The 22,312-nt window shown below is 41.5% G+C and overlaps 2 protein-coding genes across 5 annotated transcripts in view; one reads left to right on the top strand and one right to left on the bottom strand.

Annotated features, from left to right (window-relative positions):
- Positions 1 to 14,364, top strand: part of ampd2a (adenosine monophosphate deaminase 2a) — a 24,853-nt gene extending 10,489 nt beyond the window's left edge. For 3 of the 4 annotated variants that reach the window (XM_080461508.1, XM_080461511.1, XM_080461510.1), the window contains exons 2-18: positions 2,804 to 2,934; positions 3,121 to 3,251; positions 3,787 to 3,855; positions 4,886 to 4,997; positions 5,089 to 5,275; positions 5,799 to 5,940; positions 6,123 to 6,212; positions 6,324 to 6,453; positions 6,561 to 6,755; positions 6,839 to 6,970; positions 7,116 to 7,279; positions 7,518 to 7,644; positions 7,720 to 7,883; positions 8,011 to 8,131; positions 8,340 to 8,513; positions 8,613 to 8,723; positions 9,190 to 14,364. In XM_080461508.1, coding sequence (XP_080317634.1) covers positions 2,804 to 2,934; positions 3,121 to 3,251; positions 3,787 to 3,855; positions 4,886 to 4,997; positions 5,089 to 5,275; positions 5,799 to 5,940; positions 6,123 to 6,212; positions 6,324 to 6,453; positions 6,561 to 6,755; positions 6,839 to 6,970; positions 7,116 to 7,279; positions 7,518 to 7,644; positions 7,720 to 7,883; positions 8,011 to 8,131; positions 8,340 to 8,513; positions 8,613 to 8,723; positions 9,190 to 9,405 — 2,396 coding nt within the window. In that variant the 3' untranslated portion in view covers positions 9,406 to 14,364. The remainder of the gene's footprint in view (positions 1 to 2,803; positions 2,935 to 3,120; positions 3,252 to 3,786; positions 3,856 to 4,885; positions 4,998 to 5,088; positions 5,276 to 5,798; positions 5,941 to 6,122; positions 6,213 to 6,323; positions 6,454 to 6,560; positions 6,756 to 6,838; positions 6,971 to 7,115; positions 7,280 to 7,517; positions 7,645 to 7,719; positions 7,884 to 8,010; positions 8,132 to 8,339; positions 8,514 to 8,612; positions 8,724 to 9,189) is intronic. The other variant, XM_080461509.1, reaches the window with a different exon arrangement.
- Positions 14,077 to 22,312, bottom strand: eps8l3a (EPS8 signaling adaptor L3a). Its single transcript, XM_080461512.1, has 20 exons — positions 22,256 to 22,312; positions 21,709 to 21,788; positions 21,525 to 21,601; positions 21,359 to 21,423; positions 21,116 to 21,274; positions 20,259 to 20,408; positions 20,070 to 20,134; positions 19,914 to 19,996; positions 19,674 to 19,819; positions 19,356 to 19,455; positions 18,766 to 18,839; positions 18,587 to 18,661; positions 18,022 to 18,167; positions 17,803 to 17,908; positions 17,568 to 17,611; positions 17,384 to 17,480; positions 16,719 to 16,823; positions 16,195 to 16,280; positions 14,935 to 15,067; positions 14,077 to 14,840 (listed from the first exon to the last, which is right to left on the bottom strand). Exons 2-20 carry the CDS (start codon positions 21,771 to 21,773, stop codon positions 14,835 to 14,837), a joined length of 1,782 nt encoding a protein of 593 aa, XP_080317638.1. The 5' UTR covers positions 21,774 to 21,788; positions 22,256 to 22,312; the 3' UTR covers positions 14,077 to 14,834.

Genomic DNA, 22,312 nt, shown 5'->3' with positions numbered 1-22,312 from the left:
TATGGACTACAGGCAGGGCAGTTCCACATCCGCACTCTTCTACTACAAAGCCACGTTACTCTGATGGATGCAGTATTTGCTTTAGCATTGTCTTGCTGAAATATGCGAGGCCTTTCCTGCAGGGGGAATCACAGTCTTGAGTCAATCAGGAGCAAATACTCACAGGGAGAATTACTGCAGCCGTGCAGATTTGAATTTTTCACATTTTATTTACTTATACTTTAATTATTCATTGGCTACAGTTTGTGTGTTTTGTTTGGTTTACTTGTGGAGAAGTCTGCCGGACATTGGCGCTGCCTGCTGCAGTGATGTCACTGAGATAAATTGAGTTGGGGGAGCTGGATTAAGAGTCATCTGTGTTGGAAATGCCAAGGGATTACTTAGATACTATACTGGGGGTGCCTCTGTTTGTGTGTGTCCCTGTACTTGGAGTCACTTGTTTTTCCATTTGAAAATACACATAAAACAACATGTAAGGGCACCAATATATGTCTGTATGTACTATAGAAAATATTGGGGGTGTTGGAGACGTACCAAGCCTAGCTGACCATGGGCTCACCCCTTAAGTGATGTAAATATACTGTTGAATTGTCCTCATATCTAACGTAAAGGAAAAAAAAGTAAATGGCAGAGATTAATTGTCACAAACCCGTCTCACGGCCAATAATGGCAATTACAGAGGAATGAAACACACCGCTCCAAAACCAGACGTGTAATTAGGACAAGCAGATTACCGTGTGCCATATACTGTACGTCTGACACACTTAGAAGACTCATTTTGTCGGGCTCCAGAAAGTGAACAGCAGTCATTAAAGTTTGAAGTGTGTTTGGTTTGGTTTACCTTCCTTCCGTCAGATTTGGTTTCAGATTGAGAAAAGTGGGCGTCATCTGTTCCAAACAGGTGTCAGGCTCAGGTGTGCCTGCAGGTGAAGTCACTGTGCACATGTGACTGAGGGAGCTCCCTTTTCAAGTGTGTGCCTCCCCACGTAAGACTGAAGTGACATGCTCTCTGCTGTATTATCATGCTCTGGGCCAGACTTTAACCTCGTGCCCGGTGATGGAAAAGGCTTGTATGTCCAGCTGAATAACGAATAAAAGAATACTAACTGCAGGAGTCTTGTATTTGGTCGGAGGGTGTTACGGTAACATTTGCAGTGGCTGTTTAATTCACCTCGATATCCAGTGTCACCTCAAAAATTTGTTGTGAAGAATTGTTTTTCCTTTCACTTTTTAATTGGGTATTTGTGCCACTAAACTACATGAGACTAAGCTGTAGCGTCTGGGCCAAATTTGTGCTTACGGAATTCCAAGCTTTTCCCCCTCAAACAACCACACGTTGCAATCTTCGGTAAACCAAGGCTAAATACTCTGCTATTTTTGTGTGTGCTGATAATAGCCTTGCCCACGTTTGCATATTTGGTTAACTGAATCTGTGCTTAACGGACAGCAAAGATGAAGAGGTTTTAACTTTGCAGAACATTTTATATCATCACTACTGCCTGGAAAGCAGTCTGATGACGTGTGTGTGTCACTGTCATGTCTGCACTTTACCACACGCTCTGTCAGCCACAGTATATTTGTACAGCAACTTCTGTCCAGGTCCGTGTGGTGCGAGATGCTTCACAGTTGACTAAGACTGATGCGACAATCTGAGTGAGGACCTTAGAACAAAGGCAAGACGGTGATAGAAACAATGTTTGACTAACATTTCCTCCTACCTAACTGGAATGAGACCATGCCACATCCGGGCTGATACCTTTATTGCATCCCATGATAACGGATCGAATGAGCCACACGGTTTGCATGAGGTGCACATTTGAAGCTTGGCTCAAAGCTTCAGTTGAGAGGAGTTCAGTGTTTTGCATGTATTTTGTTTGAGATGATTTAGAGATGTTATCAGCCAGAGTAAAGTTTTGTTGAGTGTAGGCAACATGCTTTTATTTTTTTTTGTGTGATTTTGATGTCTGCTTTTGCAGATAGATTTATTTGTTGTCTCAATAGATTTGCCCGTTTCGTAATTTTACACCATCATGGGCCCAACTGTTCCTCCTGAAATAAAGTAAAGCATTATATTTGTAATGGCCAATACAATAGGAAAACTATTTTAAGATAGAACTGTCAGTAGTGCTTATACTTGCAATCCACAGCAGGTCATTGTGGTAGCCACCTGGCCTGGGAAAGGTGAGCTGCATGGCGTGCCTGGAAACACCTAATAACAAGTTGACAGTCAGGGCCGCTCCAATAGTCAACATTTACATGGTAAATAACAGCCCAGCGTTTCCCTTCATAAGCATACGTAACAATCGGAGGTCTGTCAGACATTAGAAATCTATTGGTATCTGACACCATACCCGATTTGTAAATGAGCCCTTTTCTACACTACATTACTTAGGTGTTATAACATTAGTGCAGAAGGAGAGAGAAAAACTTATTGTCAGCAGCAAAGTTTCTCACATAAGGATGGATGGTAACGTTTAAAATAGATTATTTAATTGCGCTGTCTGAATTGACATCCTGAAAACAAAACTTAAGCCAAGAGTGACTGAAAATACATACGACTCAGTACATTGTGTAGCCAACAACTAAAATGGAAATGAAAGAAAAATTGCACCGATTTCACATTCTAAATGACTCTTTGCCTCCATTTTCCTTTGCAATTACTCCCAGATAAAAGTTTCAGCTTTTGATTTGTTCTGTTTTTCTGCCAGATGAGCACTGATTGTATTGTTGAATTCGGAGAGGTGATTGTCATCCACAACCAGCGCATCAGCCACATGCTGTTACTCTTCTTGTGTTCCTGCAGACCTCTGTGGTGCATCCGGGCAGAAGACCCTGAAGCCTCAGAGATCCCTCCCAGGAACACCCGTTTCCCTCACACACTACCCAATCGACCTGCGGACATCCATGGATGAAAAGTACAAAGAGATTGCTGAGGTATAACCTACAATAAAAGCCATAAAACACACCGGGGGGGGGGGTCACTATTTAAAGGCAATCATTGAAAGATTTGGAGTTTTTTTTACTCGTCTCTGTACTTTCCACTTGTCCTTTGGCCATAGATACTGATGTCGTGTCCTGGTTTTATGGCGCCGTAAATGACACCCGTTATGTTTGAACTAGGAACTGTTCACACGCAGTATGGCGGAAAGCGAGATGCGGAGTGCTCCGTATGAGTTCCCGGAGGACAGTCCCATCGAGCAGTTGGAAGAACGCCGGCATCGCCTTGAAAGGCAAATCAGTCAGGACATCAAGTGAGGAAACGCAAAGTCTCAGCACACACGCGCAGCCACTCCCAGAGAGTATTTGCGTGGCTACAAAACAGGGCCCTGTTGTTACCAACGCATACTCGCTTGTCGTCGTCCAACATGCTCGCGTGCGGGCTAACTAACCTCGGCTACCCGGGCTCGACTGACCTTGTTGTCATGATTTGCTTTCACATCTTTTTTTCTACACAAACTTTTACAAGGAGGTGGGTTCTGTCGGCATTACCGGAGCGAGCGCTGTCTGCACAACTAACGTGTTCATTGGGTGGTTATTTGACACGCCCACAGCAGCTTCCCTGTTTACCAATCAGACTGTATCACTATTAACAGATGCTATTCTTAGGTGTCAATCATAACAATCGCTTATAATTTGAAATGAGTGAGTGAGTGAGTGAGTGAGTGAGTGAGTGAGCTTTTCCTGTGCCTATATTTGGTGTCTGTGTGCTTAAGTTTCTTCTCACTACCTCTGATGCTCATCTGCCCCCACCTGCCTTGCCTACGCTGCCCTGCATATCACCCAAAGGCTTGAGCCCGAGATCTTGCTCCGCGCCAAACAGGACTTCATGAAAATCGACAGTGCTGCAGACCTAGAGTGAGTGAGCTCTGCCTCAGTATGTATGTTCCGTGCAGTGCTGACGTCTGTGGTTATTGTTTTTGTTCTTCTTCATTTCTGTTTTGTTTATTTGCTTATCCTCTAAGAAATTTGCGTGGTAACTAATGCCAGTATTTGCAAACTTAAGGACTGGTGCAAAGACTTGTTTCTCTAGAATCTCTCACAGGCATTTCACCTTATTAAGAAAGAGGAAAGACCGCACATTCCCCCCTGCTGGTGACTTCATTTAATTGGTGTAAAAATAGATGCCTTGTTCTTTTGCTTGTCAGTTTCTCTGAAAGCAAGCCTAATAAAATTTTTTTACTTTATGAATGAAACGTGTGTCTGCTGTAAACCCATAGTAGATCCTACAGCTTCAGGGATTCACTACTAGAGTTTTTGATGCAGATACATTGATAGTTTACCATCTGTACAAGGAATGTTTGAACAGTATTCAAAGGTTAATCCATCCTACAAGTGAAAACGTTCTTTTTGGTGGGGTTAACTGCAAAAGTATTAAATTCCATTCTGCTCAGGGTTTCAGGCCACTGACTGAGATCATTTTTACTTAGCTTAGATTCTTTGATTCCTGTTTAAATCCTTCCTATTATGGGCATTCCGAGAGCCTTGAGGCTAAAGCCATTACCACAGAGTATGTATGTGGTGTGACTCCAGTCCCTCTATTCCCACGTTCCCTGTTGGAATCGGTTCTCTCAAACCGAACAACACTGACAAAATTAAGATTTAAAGCCACTATAGTGTATCACGAAATTGTCTTTATCGTACATACACAAAATCCCGGTTTACAGTGTGTGTCAAGGTGAAAAAAGTTCATATGATACCTATATGATTAGAAATCAGCAGGACTACTTTATAATCCAACTGTTATATATAAGTAATGAGTCTCCTGACAAGCGGTAGTGTTAAAACTCATGTTTACAAAAGTATGTCCTTTTTTTTTTTAAAGATACTTTTTCTCTATCCTATCTCCTCCTGTTTCTTGCCTCTGCCCTCCTCTCCAACCCTTAAGGTTGCTGAATGAGAAGTGTGTCGACACTATAGACCGTGGCTTCACAGAGAGGGCATTGCCGATGGAGCGAGAGTATCAGCGGGTGTCAATATCGGGAGAGGAAAAGTGTGGGGTGAGAATATCTGCTTGAACTGTTACTGCTACTGCATTTCAAATTCTCTCCCACCATGTCCATGACCGTCTCCTCACGTGTGCATGTCCAGGTGCCTTTTTCTGACCTGGTCGATGCTGCAAAGTGTGTGGTGAAGGCATTATTCATCCGGGAGAAGTACATGAACCGCTCCATGCAGAACTTTTGTAAGACTGCGGCTCACGCCTTGCAAGATCTTGAAATGAGGAACCTGGATCTGGGAATCTATGATGAGATACCTGAGACCCCCGTCGACGTTGGTAAAGAAAACATGCACATACACGAGTATCTTTTATTTTGGAACTAGGCAAACATGGCTGTTGGAAAACATCAGAGGGTTTGTCTTAATATTATTATCATCATTGATGTTATTTTTAATGTGCATTTTGATTGGGTCTCCTCAATGTTCTTACTGTTTGTAGCTCTTATCATGTTGAGGGTTTTTAGGTTTCACTTCTTTTACTCCAGTAGCACAATGTTTCAGCTCTTGGAGGATTTTGCTTGAACTGAGGCTTTCCATGATCAGAAGTAATGCATACTGTCAGGCTTAACATTTTGCCAACCGAAGGATTTTTATTTAATTGGTCTATTTCAGATTTCAGACAGCCATTCATGAAACCTTAGGTACTCTGGAAAGCACACAGGATGCATCTAAAATGCATACTTGTACTGTTTTGTTATACATAGCTTATAAATCCTGTAAAATGAACCATTGTATCTGATGTATACAATGAAGTAACAGAGTCACAGCATAATAATATGGTGCCAATCTGCTTCTCCCAGATGCACCGGTTCACCCTCCTGTTTCTGAAACACACCCTTATGACAATCAGGATCCCAAAAACATGCCCCCGGACACTGGCTATGGCTGCAAGATGGTGGATGGAGTTGTTCATGTTTACAGCAAGAAAACCAACATGGATAAGTATGTGTTTGTGCCTTTACCTAATAACGTATAAGAAACCGTTTTACATAACTTTTGATTTATTCCACTTATTTATCTCTCTTTTCTGTCAAAATGTGACTGATTTTGTTTCTTATCATTATTCTGATTATTAAATTGTGATCTGCTGGACACCTTGAATTATCTATCCTATCTATCTTTAGAAGTACAGAACTTGACCTGTTGTACCCTGACCTAAAGGAGTACATTGCAGACATGAACGTGATGATGGCCCTCATCATTAACGGGCCAGTGTGAGTGTTTTTTCTATGGTATCTCTGCACAGATGTCATTTATTACCAGATCTGCATATAGTGTATATGCTTAATATATATATATTTTTTTTTATCTTCCTTTGGTTACAGAAAATCTTTCTGCTACCGTCGCCTGCAGTACCTGAGCTCCAAGTTCCAGATGCACATCCTGCTCAACGAGATGAAGGAGCTGGCAGCTCAGAAGAAGGTTCCTCATAGAGACTTCTACAACATAAGAAAGGTAAACAACGTTTAGCTGAACGTAATTCCAATGCAGCTCACCTATCATCTTAGATTGCAGTAGAGATAAAACCTAAACGGTGTTGCTGTTGTTCTCCCAAACCTAAGGTGGATACCCACATACACGCGTCGTCCTGCATGAACCAGAAGCACCTGCTGCGATTCATCAAGAGAGCCATGAAGAAGTACCCCGGGGAGATCGTTCACATCGAGCGGGGGCGTGGTCAGACCCTCAAGGAGGTGTTTGAGTCCATGAACCTGACAGCCTTCGACCTGAGCGTTGACACGCTGGACATGCACGCGGTGAGTTTATCTGAAAAGATTGTCTGGAAAGATGCACTCAAATGACGGGAAATAAGTCTTGACTGGTTTCTTTGACCTCTCAGGACCGGAACACTTTCCATCGTTTTGACAAGTTCAATGCTAAATACAATCCCATCGGAGAGTCCATCCTCAGAGAGATCTTCATCAAGACCGACAATCACGTTGAGGGGAAATACTTTGCACATATAGTTAAGGTGCGAAATAATTTCATGTAATGAGTGTATTTTATGCAAATGATTGTTGAATACACACAAAAGTCAAGTCAAAGTAACTTTATTGATACCGGTTTTTGAGCAGCAAAAGTGATTACAACCGTGTTTCCTGTCCATTGCTGTGCAGGAGGTGATGTTTGACCTGGAGGAGAGCAAGTACCAGAACTCTGAGCTCCGTCTGTCCATCTACGGTCGCTCCCGGGACGAATGGGACAAACTGGCTCAGTGGGCCGTCAAGCACAGCGTGTACTCTCACAATGTGCGCTGGCTCATTCAGGTGCCACGTCTCTTGTAAGTGCTCTCTCCTATCTTGCTGGACATTGCGACTAAAATGTGATGTATCACAATTTCAACACGATTCAAGTCTGAGAATACTCTTTTTAAATTGTCTGTTTTTAGTCCAGTTATTTTGAGTTTTTTGAGAATCAAAAAGCAAAACACAAGGAATGTTAATAGGCCATTGTTTTAACACACACTAAAGTTTTCAATACTTCCTATGGCATTTAACCTTTCAAATCTCACCTTCCAGCGACGTGTACCACACCAAGAAGCAGCTGGCGAATTTCCAGGAGATGTTGGAGAACATATTCATGCCGCTGTTCGAAGTGACTATTGATCCTCGCAGTCACCCCGAGCTGCATCTCTTCCTGGATCATGTGAGCGTCGCCTCGCGAGGAGTCCACCGAGCACTTAAAGTGGCTTGCCATGTTTACGTCTGTGTTTGTTAACAGGTGGTGGGCTTTGACAGCGTGGACGACGAGTCCAAACCCGAGCACCACATCTTCAACCTGGACAGCCCTTTGCCAGTCAACTGGACCGAAGAAGACAACCCACCCTACTCCTACTACCTCTACTACACCTATGCCAACATGACTGCACTCAACCACCTGCGACGGTGCAATCTCACTTTCACAATGCACAGCAATCCGTCTCTCATTCAGTCGTGTGTCTGGGCTGTTCATTTAAACAAATCACGTCTCACTTTTTCTTTTTCCTTTTTTCCCCTAATTTCTCTGATGAAGGCGGCGAGGCTTTCATACCTTCGTGCTGCGACCTCACTGCGGTGAAGCGGGACCCATCCACCACCTGGTGTCAGGTTTCATGTTATCAGAGAACATCTCTCATGGGCTGCTGCTGAGAAAGGTCAGGACATGTCTCACTGGACACTTTTTAAAAGTGTTAAGTGCTTCTTTAAATGGCTATGTGAGTTCAAAATGCAATTTGGAAGGTTAAACTGTAGGTCCAACAGATTATTGCAAAGGTCATTAAAAATAGGTAAACCAACACTGTACTGTCACTGTACTTGTGTATGATTGTGTTGCTTGTTTTATTTGTTTTTAACATCTCTCAGGCTCCAGTGCTGCAGTATCTTTACTACCTGGCTCAAATTGGCATCGCCATGTCACCGCTGAGTAACAACAGCCTGTTCCTCAGCTACCACCGCAACCCACTGCCAGAGTACCTGTCCAGAGGCCTCATTGTGTCCCTGTCCACTGACGACCCTCTTCAGTTTCACTTCACCAAAGTCCGTTTCAATCCAGACACGAGCAACGCCTGAGGTACAACTAGTTGGTACATCAGAGGTGAAACTGACGTGTTTGCTCTCCCGTGTGTTTGCCCCCAGGAGCCTCTGATGGAGGAGTACAGCATCGCAACACAAGTGTGGAAATTGAGTTCTTGCGACATGTGTGAGCTTGCAAGGAACAGTGTTCTCATGAGTGGATTTTCACACAAGGTACAAACTACTTTAATTGATTTATGTCATGATTTATGCATTTGTATATTGGATTTTATGTCATAGATTCTACCGCTACGGAGTTGAAATGGCTCAGACATTGTCTGAAGTTTGAAAAATCAAAGTACATTGGTGTTGGCGAAATACTAACAGAATGATTATTTACAGCTGAAGGTTTTAAAGTTTGAAAGAATGCTAAATGTACTGGGAAAAGGAGGAGAAAAATTAAAAAGGTTTTCCACCTGCTGTCCAGCCCTGAACCTCTCTGATGAGTGTTACAAAATAAACATGACATGTAGTGAAAATCTGTGTCACAACAGCTGAATTGAAGTGTAGTAGTACAGGTATAACTAATAGAATGACTGTTGTGTGAACTTTGTATTTTATTTCACCCATTGCTGTTGACACGATTCTCCTTTTAGATGTTCGATTTCCCACTCATATCCATTTTTTTTTTTAATTCCAGGCCAAAAGCTATTGGCTGGGCCCCAGTTATTCGAGGGAGGGTCCGGAGAGCAACGACATCCGCCGCACTAACGTTCCTGACATTCGCGTGGCATACCGCAGCGAGACACTCATCGAGGAGCTTCATCTCATCACTCACGCCGTGCGCACGGAGGAGCTGGACGCCATCGAGGAGGAGGAATCTCTGACCATGGGTCCTCTCCCGGGAGGACAATGAGACTACGGCTCGTTCGATCTGGAAACCTGCGGTCCACTCAGCATGACGACACCCAAGACACACGGTGGCGTGAGAGAAAATCTGGTTTTCCGCCTATTCAGAGTATAACCAATGCTAACCTTCACTGTAGCAGTATGCCACACTGACAGCTACACAGCTACCGAAAAGCCAAGTATGCATTGCTCCCAGATCACCTCAGTACTGACACGCTTTCATTTCACACGTCTGAGTTGTTTATGTTAAAGGACAAAACTGCAATTTTTATTCATTTCTTTTTTTGAACTTCCCCCAGATTCCCCAGTCAGTCCGCATATGAAGGTTTGCAGGAATGAGCATCAGGGTTTTTAGTGAATGAGCAGCATGTTCTTCTTCCTGTGCCACTGATGCTCCCAAATGAACCTCGGTAATGTTTTCACAGCAAGCATGCGCAGAAATACAGTCGGAGCATTGAATTTTTTTTTTAACTGTAGCTGTCACCCTCTTGCTCACTAAACGGCACGCTGTGCTTGTGGAGGAAAATTGATGCAAGTCAGACATACCTGCACTAACTAACTCTGTCATGTTTCAATAGACTGAATGCTGCAGCACTGAACTGCAGCCATGTGTTGGTTTTGGCGCGGTTTGATTGAATTTGCCAAATTGCGAGATTTAGAATTCTTACTGCGTGAAGAAAACTTCTGCTCAGAAAGGTAGACAAAGGAAAACTGTATGGGGAAGCAGACTTTGTTTTAAAATTGAGCTCATCATCAGCATACAAAGTTATTCTTTGTTCTGCTGGATTCATTGTTATTTCACAGACATGTGCATGTAAACATAGCTCTATCTCAAGGGGCACTATAGCTGATGTAAACAACAGGGGCAGTGTTTTTAGATTTAATTGTGTTATTGGGTCTAATTTCTCCCTCAGTTGATCAATCCCAGTCGTCAAATCGGGGAAAAGTCTCACTTGTTTATCTTTGTCGCAGATTTCTTTTTCGGGCCGATACAGCTGCCAGAAGTGCCACCTTGTCTTTGTCGTTGAGAAACGTCGTTATTAAACTCCTCGGGGATCCATTTCTCCAAAAACACGCGGGGGTCTAGGCCCTCGATTCCTTGTAGAAATCTCACACCTCTCAAATTGTTTAGTCTGAAATCGGGTTTACAGGTCCAAATCTTTATCGTCCACAGTTTTGCCATCTCCAGCTTGTTTAATTCAGCCTGTAACTCCGCCGTCTCGTCTTCTGTGTACAGCATGCATTGCTCAGCGTGTGAAAACCCGCTCCGAGCCATCGTTTACCTCCTTTTTCACGTCATTTCTCGCCACTGAAAAGCCGGTCAAGCTTCGCTGCAAAGTCTGTTTTCAGAGTTTTTGGCAGCTAAAATAATGTCGGCCATGTCACCAGCTTTTCCATGTCGTTGTTCACTTTAGCTTTTAGAGTCTGACCTTTGGTCTCGTGGTTGTGAGTGGCCTCCGGCATTGCCATACTCTTACGAGTACTCTGATGTATGCGTGTCCTTACAGAGAACAGCATATGTAGCATAAATTGTGATTTGCAGGAGAGCAGCAGTCTGAAACACGTTTGCCTCGGTGGCCGCCACAACCGGAAGTTGGAAACTGACTTTCTGTTGTTGATGGAAAACATTCCTTGAAGCGAACGGGCCTCTGGAGGTGCAAATGAAATTATTTCAAGCACTCAGAGGTAATTAATGTAGTTCGATGGTGTATTTGTGTCGTGAAAGAGATGTTTAAATAGACTATTTTTAATCACAGCACAAACAAGTGTAGATGAATACTCTCCATTACCTCGCCATAGCAAAGAGGCTCACTCCATACTCTTTCAGGCCCTGATGGGCCTCATTCCTTCTCCACTGAGCAAACTAGACATTTCCTTTGCATGCAGTGCACTGTACACTGTACACTTGCACCACGAAACGTCACAGTGCCTTTTCATTTGTAGCTTTGAGCACTGCATGTCCAGTTTTTCCTCTCTGTGACATACAGCAAGTGCCCCGTGTCTTCTCCCTCAGTCAGGGCACAGTGTGGCCTCCATACCGCCCTGACGTCCATACCGATGGGACCACCTTGCTGCATGCTCAGTTTAAACTTTGGCCTTTGAAGGGAAAGGATCGTTTGTTCTTCGCTGATAAGTGCTTTACCTGCATGCTTGCATGAGTAATCGGTGGCAGGAGAGAGAATGAGACGTTTACAGTGAACTGTAATGTTAAAAAAAAACACTTATCTAATTCAGGGCTGCCGACCAGCATTTGATCTGTTTGTGAAGAAGCAAACAGAATTGAACTCTGCATTGTAGAAATACGCTTACCATGCTGGGACATGGTTAAGACTGTTGCATGAATCTTGTAGCATTTTTGTTCCAAGGTACATTATGTAAACTTTGGATTTCTGTATGGTAAGGCCACTTTGTGCGAAGGGTCGTGTTGTTGGGTCTCCATAATGCTGTGCCTTCAGTCCTGCTCAGTTTGTGGCGTTTTATGTGAGTTAAATCGTTTTTTCCTCAAAGTTTTAACAGCACATACCACATACTGACAGAGGGGAGGCTTACCGAATGATCTATGGCCAGATAACAAAGGAGACATGTTCACTCCAAATATGCAGATTATTTGTGGGTCGTCCTGCCACACTGAAGAAAGGAGCATCATTATAACCGTCACTAAAACTCGTCCACCACCTCTTTATGTCTCATAAATACAGCAAGCCAGAACATGAAGAATACCTTTGTGTTTATTTTCATCAAACAACAGATAGTACTTATTTCTATGTTTGATATATTTCATTGTAAATTTTACTATTTTGATTATATGATTTTCATCTGAAGGTTAAACTGTCCAGACCAATCAGAGGCTCTCTGCTGTGAAACAATGTTGAAAAGTTAATTTTACCTTAACGTTTACACTGATGTCTAATAATCCTCACATGTGGTATCAGCTTGTGTTTCACCTTTCAGTGTGCTCAGCTCTATCTTTAGCAAGAAAACAGCTGCAGCCAACCACATGTCAACATGTGTTTCAATACTATTTGTGTTTGGTTGCACAAACGATCAAACACATCATCTGTTTTATCACCTTGATAAATGAGTTTGGCAGCCTTTTTAAAATTTAAATTGCTTGTCAATAAACTAAGCTGACTGTGGGCATAAGAAATGTTTTACCTTGACGTAGAAGCACTTTGAGGAGCTGAGGAGGCATCAGCAGGATTCCCTGATCCACAATTTGTCTGAAGGACTTTGTCTGTAGTATCAATCAATTAGTAATGGTAGCAGTAAACATTATATATTCACCAGTCTGAAAAAACAAAATGTTGCCAGTTGAGCAACATTTGTATTTATCTTCACAGTAACAGCCATCTCCCAGTTTAACTTTTTGTTTTGACTTCTAAAATCAAATTTTGATTTCTTCCTGACAGCTTGATTTCTCTACTTTCTGGGAGACTTTAAATCTTCTAAACATGATAAACAGTCCAGGAGTTGTGGCTGTTTGAAGTAGGCTAATCCTGTAGTGAAAAGATATAAATAAAAAGTTTGATTGTAGCCAGATTTGAATCTGCAGACTCATCTTGTCTTACAGGACTGAAAAAAAGACTAAAGTCCACTACTCCATCTTGTGGTGCAAAGTGGTATTACATCAACTAGCTCATTTGCTCATGATAACTTTGGTAAATTTATTGCAAGCACAATACATGGAGCTTACATATTGTACCTCAAACTCACCTCCAAACCCAGTAAGCTGGCCTCGGGAGTGTTGTGTCTCATATACTCGTCATGTTGTCGCAGCCAGCCCACCACCAGCTGCTGGACACGTCCAGCTTCCCACCAGACTGGGAACGCGCCTGCTAAGACATGTTGACGCATGTCAACTTTGATGCCAACATGAGAAAAGAATGCCCCCCCCCCCCCCCCCCAAAAAAAAAAAATACATAAACCTTTGTCAAAGTTATTAAAGTGTTAGGATTCATGTGTAAATTGATTAAGGATCAAGGATACGAGCAGGTTAGCTTCCGATTAGAAAAGGAGATGTGTTGCTGAACACGGCAGATTTTGTGTGATTGTTGGATTTATTGTATAAAGTGTATTTTTTTAAAGGCAATATAGAGATAAGAAATTTTATATTCACAATATATTGTTGTTTAACCGTTTAGTGTTTCTGTTAATTGTTGCTGTCACTATTGTCATTTTCACACTTTTGTTTGCTTTTATGAAACAATCAAAATCCTTACAGTCACCGTAGCAAGGTTCCTGCGCATTTAATCAATTCTTTATCGCTCCCATTGTTTGATTGTAAATATAACATTGACAATAGATAAATGAAACGCTGGTACCTCGAACTATAAAGCCACAAGTCTGAAATAGACACAACTCCAACCCAAGCCATTCTCCGCGTCTGTAAGGTTGACCATAAAAACACTCATTTCCACCCACATTGTGTGCACACGTCGACCTGTTTTGTTCTCTCATTTACAGCACTAATGTATAATGTGACTCCTTACCATCTGTCTGCCGTATTTAATTGCCGAGGCTTAAATTCATTATGGCCCCGTTACCCACGCTGATGTGGGGACTGATTCACGTCACGTGGTCGCGTGTAAAACCGAGTACAAACCTGAGAACCCGGACAACTCCACGAGAAAGCTGATCTGCGCGTGAACGTCCAGCAGTCAGTTTTTTTTGCGAAATATTTTCTCTCACCTTATATTTGTCAAATTCCTCCCCCAATACATCTAACCCTATGTTATCAAACTTATGGATAATAATGGATAAACGGTAGAAACTATATCAAGAGTTTCCCTCGGAGCATTAACACACTGACTGCAGGCCGACACACTGTTTATTAATCTTTCACAAACCTCCGCCTCTCACTAACCTGTGTGTTGTCGACTGGTTTATTCAGTGTATTTCACACCCATCATATAATCTCCATCTCCAGATGTATTTGTGTTTATAATATCTTTATTGAAACAGGTTTTTTTTGTTTGTTTTTTTTCCCCCCTTCTGCCTTGTTTTGTGTCCATTGATCTGTAGCCTTACTGCTTGTGATGGACTGCCACTGTTTTAGAGATTCAGATGAGGTTAGTGTGTCTAAACAACAAAATAAAGCATGTTTATTCACTAAGGTTTCACCAGACTTGACTTTTATTTACATGTTAGATGAGGACCACACATATCAACCTTCTGCCTTTGAGTATTCATAATGCCTCTTTAGCTGTGTTGACTTTCCTTATGATTATTTACATTTACTGACAATGGGCTGATTTCTTCAATATATATGTTAAAGTGTCATATTGTTTGATATAAAATGTAGCATATTTAAATAATTAAAAAAAAAAAAATCCACAGTGTCTTCCATTTTCATTGCTTAACATTAGTTGAGAGTGCACAGTATCGGAGAAACGGTGAGAAAAGTTTCCTCTTTCGGTTTCAATGTGTCGCTGGTTCTTAACTCTGCAAGACAAAAGGTTGAATTCATATCCGTCGTCAACAATGCAAGGAAAATGTCTTTTTTTTTTTGCGTTGGAATGTGCCGCGTGCCACTCACAGCCAGAGAAGATTTCACTGCTTGTAGTCGGAAGAAGACTCGCCCTCCTTCCTCTGGACACACCATCTTCAGCTCCTCTCTCGACATCCCGAGGAGCGATGAACCGCTCAGCACGCCCAGACAGCGCACAGTTCTGCAGGAATTCATCCATCACACCACAAAAATAAAAAATAAAAAAAATCCTTCTAGAACCACTACAGACAGATCACAGGCAACATTCATTGGCTCAGATTTACTGGGGGTTCAGGCAGAGAGGGGAGGGGGGGGGGGGGATGTTCCTCATTCATTATTAATCTAGGAGACATTTTAACTGTGTTTGGTAAATATGGCAGAAATCAGCAGTCGTTAGGCTTATGACTGTGTTGTAGCAGCGTTCTTTCTCAAACGTTCATTGATATACGAAACACTGAACCGAAATAAAATGTTGTCTTGCATGCGCGGCTGGTTTATTTTCACGTTTGCATTTAAACTTAACAACTTTGCATTTATTGCCTCCACTGTTCATCAGTGGTAAACTGAGAATCAGCCTCCGAATGTTTCGCTGTTTCACAAAGAGGGAGAGAGAGAAAAGTCCCTGATCTTCACAGTGTACCGCTTCTTTTCTTTCTGCTTTGATCCAACATAAAACAAAAGATAATGGAACCGACACCATATTGATATTTGTACAAATGTGTCGCGAGATCAGAGAAGGGAGTCTAAAAATAGACTGTTCTTAAATTATATCTGTGAACCGACACAAAGACTCAGATCGTTCCCTCTTTCCCGTGTCTCACAAGTGTTGCTGTATTTTCAGAAGAGAAGAATCCTCACAGGTTGTCTGCCAGCCTCTCACAAAGTATTCTTTCCGCCTCTACAGCCATAGATGAAATCACAAACAGAAGGAGTAAAAACTCCTTCCAACCAGCAACTGATAAGTCCTGTTAATATGAGTATCGTCTGTCTTCCAGGTGAAAAACACATTTATCCTAATTGAAAGAAAGTTAATATTGATCTTACTGCTGATCCTGAAAGATGCATTTGAAAGGATTTAGATTTTCGAGTTGATCCTCCTAATAAACTACTAATCGAAAATGATTGTTTGTTGCGACCTAATAATTCAGTCCTGTAAGTTTCACGCCTGATCAAAGTCTTCAAGTTTGTCAGTATTCTCCAAAACACCCACTTTCAGGTACAATGCCTTTACATTCATAGTTAAAGACAATTCTCATGTAATCAATCAGTCTGCTATAACTTTCACCACTCGATTGTATTTCTACTTACATTTTCATGAAGCCCTTCTCCACCAGCCAGGCTTTCACCTCCGCAGGCCTCGACGTCTTGGTGAGAACAGGAGAAGCCCTGAAGTCCTTAAAAATAATAATAATAATAACAATCTCTTGTCATTTGAATTCAATTTGATTAGAGTTTAATTTCACAGTTATTTTATTTTTTGCTGATTGTTTCGCCCCTATTCACTGACATACAACTATGATCCAAAACATTATGACCACTGGCAGGCGAGATGACAAACTTGGGATATATTAGGCAGAAAGTGAATCGTTTTGATCCAAGTTGATGTCGGGAGCATAAAAAAGGGGCAGTTGGAACAAAGAGTTAGATAAGGACCAAATGGTGACGGTAAGCTGACGGGGTCAGAGGCATTTCCAAGCTCTTGCACTTCCTGTTTCTGCTCATGATAAGGTTGGTGGCTCTATGCGGGGAAACAGCGTCACAAGTCTGTATGTTCCACATAGTTGTTGGTTCTCTGGGTTCTCAGGGTTCTGTGTTGCCTGAGCTCTACGCACCTCATCAGAGAGCTCGTCGGGATCCCGCAGGATGTTATTGGGCACATAGCCTTCCTCCCCTCTGTTGTTCCTCACTCTCCACCACTGCTTTGACATGTCCAGTATCTGCAGAGGGACAAACCACAAGAGGAAATAGCACCGAACGTTTGTACTCAACTTCAACTATTACATTCCTTAAGATGAACTCGAATCAAAGTAAAACAGCACAATAGTTCTCAGAAATTAGCTGATTAAATTACTGGGTACTTTTGAAGCACATTTAATTATAAAGTCAATAATAGGTTATTTATGTTTATAGTATATCTATCGCACAAACAATAAATTAGATAAAGAAATATAGACATAAAGTTTGTCCATGTTGCAGACCATAAGGTTGAACTTTTTATCGAAATTATGAGCATACTTAACGGAAATGTATTTCAAAAGTGGAGCTTAGTGTGTAAATTATGTATATGGTATGAGCAAACATACATATTGCAAACAAATATTCATAAATATTTTATATTATAAAAAAAAAAAATCACATAGAAGTACTCAAATATACAACTTAATTGTAGGAACACGAATATTTGTACTTTCCAACCCTACAACAAAGGAGATTAAAGATTAGATTAGATGTACTTTCACTAAAACAAGAGGAAACAGCTGAATTGTGTCATAAATACCTCGACCAGTTCTCCTTTAGTGACGGTCAGTTCTTGATGATTTCTGGACATGAAGTCCCACTTAACGCGCTGCGGGGACTGCCTTGTCCCAGCTGGGCTGTGAAACATACCAACATGAATAACTGAGATCATCCAGGTTGAAAACATCAACAAATCACTGAGCAGTGAGCTGGTTGGTCCTTACTGTGCTCTTCCACTGGAGCGTTGAGATTTCCACCTGCCTGAAGTCTGTGGAGAAAAGGTGAACTGATTTGTTTGGTTTTTAATAATGTGGCCACAGCTTTTTGCACTGAAACTATTTGGAGTTGTTGTGATTATAGGTTATTATCCTGTCGTTTTTTTTTTTTACTGGTCTGGCACACCGACTGCACTGAGTTTATCCGCTAAGCTGCAGACTGTGGCCTGTCCGGCCTCCTCACCTGCTCACTGGGCTCAGACGCTGCATTGACTTCACGGGGCTGCCAGCCGTCAAAGAACTGGAGGGCGTAAGTGGGAATGTCCTCGTCGTCCACTGGCCATTGAGCGCTGGGAACATTTTCAAAATAACACCTGATTATTCTGCTGCTGACTAAATAAATCTGAAATTATACAAGAATCCTGGTGCGGCGACATATGGAGCTGACGAAAAGTTTCTTCACCGAGGAATGTTCCAGGCGTCTCCCAGAGACTGCCACAGCTGGTCCTCCTCTGTGGACGCCTCATCGCTCATGAGACGGATGGTCTGAAGCGTCAGCAGCGGTGCCACAATAGTAGGAGGGAGATCTTTTGGGCAGTGAGACACCACCTGAAAATGAAAATAATCTGTTATAATAATAATAATAATCTGAGTGCAGCAGAATGTCAGTGTGTAAATTATATCGCCCCAACATAATGATATTGACCCTGAGGTCAAAATAGTGAATCTAGATTGACTTATTGAGCATGCAACCATGAATAGGAAATAGAGCCAACGCTTGCATCACAGAAAAGTAATTATCTAGAAAGAGAATAAAAAGAAGGAGCAAAAGGGTGGAGAAGATATAATAATGATAGAGATTAATAAGAGATAATAGTGTTTGGTTGGTAGTAGTAGTAGTTTTTATGAGCAATAGGATGGAGCTTTAGGGGTTAATCCATTTGAAAGCAAAAAAAAACCCCAAAAACCAACATATTATAACAGTAAGCAGTTCAAACATTGATGCAATTTAAGTCGTAGTGACTTACGAAAGCCAACGTGGAGAACAAGGAGTGAACAAACTCAGGAACACCAGGATTACTGATCTGTTCTTGGAGTTCCACCTTAAAAAAAGAGACATATGTTATACACAAAGCACATCACAATGAGGACTGAGACTAAACAGACCCTGGTTTTGGCCTAAAAATGTGAAGTTAAAAAAACAAACCAGAAGGTTGAAGCCATATTTGATTTTTTGGAGACATTCAGCAAATTCTTCTGCAGTAGGCATTCCCTTTCTTTCTGAAACAAATTTAAATACATTCATAATCCATAAGTGAATGTCATACAGTATAACATTTTACACGAGAAAAATATATTTTAATCATTATAATCATAAATATAATCGCAATAACCATAAATATTTTAAGATATTTATAAATAGTTCAAGAAACACTTCCATACATCTTTCTGTCTTTTTAGTCATCACCTTAATATTAATCACAACATTTATCATAAATATAATACAATAGTCATATACATGTAGTAAATTAATCTAAATTAAAGAGGCAAATACTAATACCAACGAAGCAATAGGTTATATTATAAATGCTTTTTTAACAAAGCCAGTTGACCACAGAAATCTAAATAAACGCAAAAACAACCCTAATCAATAAAATATATTCAACCCTGAAAGAAATGTGTTCATAAAAGTGAGAGTGAAAATTGAGGCACCGTCATGATTTGATTTTAGAATAAAAAGAAAGACAATTTGAGGTCAGCATCGCCATGATGTGTGTGATTTTTGTTCGTATTTACCTTTGTTCTTTTTCTTCTTTTTCTTTGCGTTTTTAGCTTCCACTGCCGCTATTCGTCCCATGAAGATTTCTAACTCAGTTATTATGTGATTCAAAATATCCTGTAAAAAAAATCTATTTCATACACGGCAACTGGGTCATGCAACTTCCACCTATCATGGAGATGAATTATAACACCGCCAGGTCAAATCTATTTGTATTCCACGTGATCCAGATATCATGATGAATAATATCTACACAAGCTTTAATCGGCTTTAAGGGCCACTCATTTGTATACAACAACTCTAGATGGATGATCTCATGTGTGAGGGACACTCACCACATTCCTGTCTGTCTCTGTGTATGGACGAGGAGGCTCAGTGATGGAGAACTGTGGTGAGAGTCCATCCTCCCGCAGATATGGAGATTGATCCCCGTCCTCCTCCTCCGGAGGCAAAGCCAGTTCGGGATCGAACTGGTCGTCTTCTAGGGGCACAATCACAATCAGATCAAGAGGAGACTCCAGAGGACATCTTCAGAGGAGGTGTTGCAGGAGGAGTAGGAGCAGCAGCAGCCTCACCATAGTCAGGAGCAGCCCACTGTGGGTCCAGTTCAACTGCAGACCTCAGCACACCCAGACCTGCAGGGCCTGCCGGGTTCATCCTTCAAAGAGTGTCACAGGAGTTTTTAGTAATCCGGTGATTAAAGTATGCAGGAAGGTGCGTTTTTAAACTACCTGGAGCCTGTTTCTTCTTGTCTGCGGGACAATGCTCGCGAGAGGTCTTTCTCAATATAGTCCGCCTGCGAGCAACACCAAAGAAATCACTCATTCTGATCTTTCATTTACCAGGCTTGATGGGGGAAAAAAACCCAACAACAACAAAAAACAAAAACAAAACAAACATTTCTACTGGTTTGCCCTCACCCGGACATCATCGCACTGGAACATGAAGACTGTGGTGGTGTGCTTCCTCCTGGGCTGGACCAACACGGTGAGCAGGGAGTTAAACACTCCTGTGTTCAGAACAGCTTTCAGCTCCTGAATGTCACTGAGAGCCACCGACTCCAACTCCTCCTGTGAACATCAGCAGGGTGGCTGTCAAACGCCGTTAGCGCAATCAAAGAGGGTTTTCCCTCCTCACATGCAACATGAACAATCCTTTTTGGTGGGTACATTTCACCTTGGGGCGTTAAATAATCCACAAGTGTCTTCAAGGCGATGGGGTTGTCTTACCAAGCATGAGTTTTATTTCTTTTAAGAAGATGTCGCGATAAAATGAAATAATCGGCAGCTAAAACTGCAAATTACTTTTACCAAAAACAAACTTTAGAAATGAATTTATTGGTTGTGTAATTGGGTAAAATATAAATTGTAACTGTATAATTCTAAAATGACAAAAGAGGGAGGTTAACTTAACTGAGGAAGATTTATAATGATTTCTTTTATGAGCTTTCTGGCTTCATCCCACAATTCAAAAACATTGTAAATTTGTCTGGAGGTGTAATTGTGCTTATCTGTCTCTCTCTGTGTGTGTGTTTGCACTGTGATGATGAACTGCTGACCAGTCCAGGGTGTAACCTGCTTTTCTCCACAGTCATCATGTTGGGAAAAGCATATAAGATGTATTCCAATAGCTTTTACCAACGTTAAGTTAAAACCTGGAGACTACACGTTTAACTTTCAAACCTTCTTACCCTGTAGAGACCGTCGATCATAGACTGCATCTGTTTGACTTTGGGTCTCATCGCGCGTCTACGAGCCTCGTGTTCATTTTCTGTTACCTTGGTTTCAATGTCAGTGAGCAGCAGGTGGGTGCCGTGAACCTCCAGGAGCATGTCCTGACCCCACACACGTCCCAGCTGATCCAGCAGCTTCAGACGCTCCACACAGTCGATGATGTTTCTCAGCTCCTTCCCATCCAGATCACAAGTAAACAAGTGCTGCAACAGGAAGACGTAGAAAAACAACCATTATTAATGATCATATTCAAACACCTGGATGAATGTTTTTCCCTTTGTATTTACCTCCACTCTGTACTGAAATTTGTCCATCATCTTGTTTATAGATGTTGCATAATCTTTCCTCTGCACTGTTGACAGAATTTAAAAAAAAAAACCCAACGGCTGTATTTTCCTTATTACTTTTAACTGAATGGGTGTGAGACGTTGTTAAACACAGCAGCTCTCTTACAGTATATGGACTTCCCGCTTGGTCTGGACAGACCTGAGACTTGTGATGACACTTCATCCTGGGTGGAATAACCACCGCTACAGGGGGGAACGAAACCAAAAAGTAAAACATTTGTGAATATTCTATTTGATGAAACCATCAAAGGGTTGATCAGTGAATCTCGGATATTTCAAGAAATACATACAAGGACTTTATCGATTCTCCATAGCTGCTGGCGTCTCCACCAAAGGGACTGTGTGTCCTGAACATACTGATCAAACACACCTGTGGAATCACAAAAGAAATGTTCACCATTAATGTCAGTGAACTGAGACACACATTTTACTTACAATAATCCCACAAGGTTGAGCTTGGCTTGAAAAATGGTGGTATTGTTGAAATTCATCAATCAATCAATCAATCTTGAACTGTGAAGAATCAACCAAAAAGTTACTTGTAATACGATGAGATTCTGTTTGTAAATTTGGACTAAAAAGGTATTTTAGCATCATTCTACTACAGATGTAGAAGAAGATCTGTGCCAACACAATAAATAGATCAAACCAAGTTCATCTATGAAAACAAAAGTTAAAAAAAAAAAAAAAAAAAAAGATTTCACTGAGGTTCTCGAGGTTTAATGAATTCACATTTGTTCTACTACTTTAATTGTCCAAAATGAAATCCAAACACGCCTCAAGCTTTCACAACACGTCAAACAAATAAAGGTGATATTAGTAGTTAGTGGCTCTTACCTTCACACTCTGCTGAATGTCACCGTGTTTCAGTCCGGCACATCGACAAGATACACC

This window comes from Lipophrys pholis, assembly GCF_963383615.2.
Source record: "Lipophrys pholis genome assembly, chromosome: 4".
In the NCBI taxonomy this organism is placed as follows: Eukaryota; Metazoa; Chordata; class Actinopteri; order Blenniiformes; family Blenniidae; genus Lipophrys; species Lipophrys pholis.
This window is presented reverse-complemented; position numbering and strand designations above follow the sequence as displayed.